Genomic DNA, 3,415 nt, shown 5'->3' with positions numbered 1-3,415 from the left:
ATTAATTGCTGTTTGGTCTTAATAAGATCCTCTCTTTCTTTAATATATATATATATATATATATATTAAAGAAAGAGAGGATCTTATTAAGACCAAACAGAAATTACAAAGATAAATCAAAGAGAGACTCTAATATAAGGAGAAACTAAGTTATCCCCATGTACCAAAATTCTAAGCTCAAAACCAAGGGAAGATCTAACATTAACAATATTACTAGACGCTCTGAGTTTGGTTAAGAATCTGCAAGTTTATTGGCTTCTCTGAGAGTATGAGACCATCAGATAGTGAATAAAGGTGGCAAACACATGATCTTCCTCTATAAGATGATATTATACCAAGGGCTACTGAAATTCCCAACACAAATATGAAATGTAACCAAAGAATCCATCTCAATTACTGAAGACCAAATCCTCAATCTCCTAGCAATTAGAAGGCTGTAATGAATAGCAGCAAGTTCTGAAAATTAGGCAGTAATAGAGCTCACAGGAGCAGAAAACCTAAAAATGTATTTTCCTTTCCAATCTCTGAAAATTCTCCCAGCTCCAGCTGTCTCTTTCTTGAGACCCCCGTCCACATTTATCCTGACAAAAGGCCTACAAGGCTTAATCTAATGGACAATCTTTACAATATTTCTCCTCTTAGCAGCAGCCGTAACAATGAAATCAGATAGCCTTCCATTTGTTCCTTGAGCAACCTGTGGTACTTTAGTGAAAGTGAGAACTTTATAAATAAAAGTCTTGATATTTGTTAGTATCCTCTTAGCTGGGTGGTTACCATCTTGATGCTTTCTATGATTTCTCTCTCTCCCATCCAAATAAACAAACTGTAGATATATGGGATGAAATTCTGAAGATGAGTGTAAGAATTGCTCCTTTTCCAGTTTTCCAAATATTGCTCCAAAGAGATATAACCATTCAGAGGTAAGAAAAAACTGAAAATCTTGTTCCATATATATAAATATATTTATATATATACCCATTATATGCAAAATAAAAGAGTAAAAAGGTCATTAAATTCATTCATGGGATCGTCTAAATCCTACTCAAATTTAAAATTAAAAATTGCCTTCAATAATTAATATAACCCCTCCTTAAATTAAGCCTTGTTTCAATGAAGAGAGTGTTATTAAATTCAAAATTTAAAATTAATGTATAATAATAGTTCATTGATACTTCATCATTAATTTAAGCCTTGTTTCAAAGGTGGAAGTGTGGCAAAAATTTAACATGGCCCATCTCTCTCTCTCTCTCTCTCTCTCACACACACACAGCGCCAAAAAGACATTCAACCATTAAATGATTGTCTCAATAAAAAATAAATTAACCTTATTCAGCCAAATCGCATCTTCCTAATCCTATAGTAGGATTCAGCTAATTTTCATCAAGCAAATTTAATTTTAACTATTCATAAATTAATAAAAAGAGCTAAGATAAAAGAAATTTCCTTCTTAATGTTCTTCAGAGATTTCCTTTATTCTTTCTCTCCATGTTTTCACAATAATAATTTAGATTCTACAAAGCCTAATTTGGTGAAATGAAATCCAATCAAATTGCTAAATTGCACGAATTTTATTGTTATTCCCTGTATTGCCATGAATTTCAGTGCTATGTTGAAGATTTGCTTCTGATTGTAGGGGTGAAGTTTCATACTCGGGCATTAAATAATTAAAAACCTGGTAACATATGGTAGAAAAAGAAAGTTTAGCATGGATAAGTTACCCACCTTGCAAAAACATATATTTATGCATGAGAAAGAAAACCACTGATACTTCTGATTACAGCACCTCAATTGTCCAGAAGTGATATTTATTCTCAGAAAAAGGGAACTATATAAACTGTATGTTTATTTTCCATGGATCATGTCATCAAAGAATGGGAGCTACAGATGAGTTGCATAAGGTACATCATCCACATATACAATTAGTGCATTGAAGAGAGAATACCTTCCATAACACACATGATAATCAATGGAGAAACCGTTTACACGACTCTAATCTTTGGCATGCACGTTTGATGCTCAGTGTGTGACGGCGCAACCCATGCCACGAATCTGAGCACTGCTCAGCTATCGGGATGTCAAGCCTGGATAACTGTTCATGCAGTGCCGATATATTAAGAAGAGGAACAGTGGTTGGTCGACCATGAGCACACTAGCAGCACAAATGGAATAATAGTGAGTTTAGGAAATATTCAAGGAAGATTTACGTAAATACTACTCATTTCCTATGTATCTAACACCTGAAATTTAAATTTTGCATGCATACCACCTCCCTTGGGCATGAAAAAATGTATTTCGCTTTTTAAAAAATAAAATGGTGGCACTTTTGTGTGAAATGAAAGATTTGGATGGTAAGAATGTAAAAAAACAAAGTTTAAGTGTTAGATATGTAAATACATACATAGGAATTGAGTGGTAAATGCACCAATATTCAATTGTAGATAATAATGCTAAATTACCCAAACATATATATATAATTGAAGTGGATCTAATTATTAAAATTTTTAAGATATGAGATAATTGACTCAAATATAAGAAATTTATTTTAGATATAAGGGTTCATCAGATATCAAGGCTCAGCCTTGATATAAGACGTTATCTAATAAAAGGCCTGTTAGTCCAAGACAAACCTCAGTTTTGACCCAATAAGATAAAAGATCCTTTGACTCTGATATAAGGAGTTTCACTTATTTACATCACAAATGGCAGTCAACTCGTATATGAGAACATGTAAAGATCATTAAATTAATTCATATTTTATAGCAATAACAACTAAAATATGAATTATATAAGCTATAATATGTGGCCTCACTTTGAGTATAGCTTTATTTAGAGAGTATAGCATCATTCAGTTATAAAAATAAACATAAATTCCTTATATTGTTTGATAAAAATTCTGAAAGAAAAGTTTAGTATTTTCTAGCTTTTCAACTAGAAGAATCAAACCTGGAAGCACAATGAAGTTGCTTTTAGCTCTTCTACAATGAGGGAACATTCTGAAGGCAGCAATGCATCTCCAAACATTATGGCACCTTTATAGCACAGACACAGCTCCAGATTAAATAATTGTTCCATATTCAAAAAAACTTATTCCCTTCTGAAAGTTGGGACAATTACATACCTCTGCAGGCTTTAAAATTTAGTATACGAAGCACTGCTGGAGGAATCATGGATGAACCATCCGTTTCAACCAACTATTAATAGATGAAAAAAAAAAACAAACAGCAAAAGAAGCCATTAAGGACCACATCATTAGAGGAAAGGAATCACTCAAAAAATAGAGAGGTAAATGCGCCCCCCACCCCCCTCTCTCCTAATTTGAAGAGAGAGAAAAATAGAATGTTCTCATATTTAAAGAATAATCATTCTTCTCCCAATTTTAATTTATTCTCCTCTGATAAAATCTTCATACTAAGGC

At 32.7% G+C, this 3,415-nt stretch overlaps 1 protein-coding gene across 1 annotated transcript; it reads right to left on the bottom strand.

The window, feature by feature from the left end:
- Positions 1 to 1,725: 1,725 nt before the first annotated feature.
- LOC110036949 (DNA mismatch repair protein MLH3-like) lies at positions 1,726 to 3,191 on the bottom strand (the record flags this gene model as incomplete). Its single annotated transcript, XM_020741513.1, is given in 3 exon segments — positions 1,726 to 2,149; positions 2,944 to 3,029; positions 3,119 to 3,191. Coding segments are annotated over 3 exon segments (345 nt in total), but the record flags the coding sequence as incomplete, so codon positions are not given.
- Positions 3,192 to 3,415: the final 224 nt, after the last annotated feature.

The sequence above is a fragment of the Phalaenopsis equestris genome, unplaced genomic scaffold (genome assembly GCF_001263595.1).
Source record: "Phalaenopsis equestris unplaced genomic scaffold, ASM126359v1 Scaffold213040, whole genome shotgun sequence".
NCBI lineage: Eukaryota > Viridiplantae > Streptophyta > Magnoliopsida > Asparagales > Orchidaceae > Phalaenopsis > Phalaenopsis equestris.
Note: the sequence above shows the minus strand (reverse complement) of the source record. Positions and strands in the feature narration are given on the sequence as shown.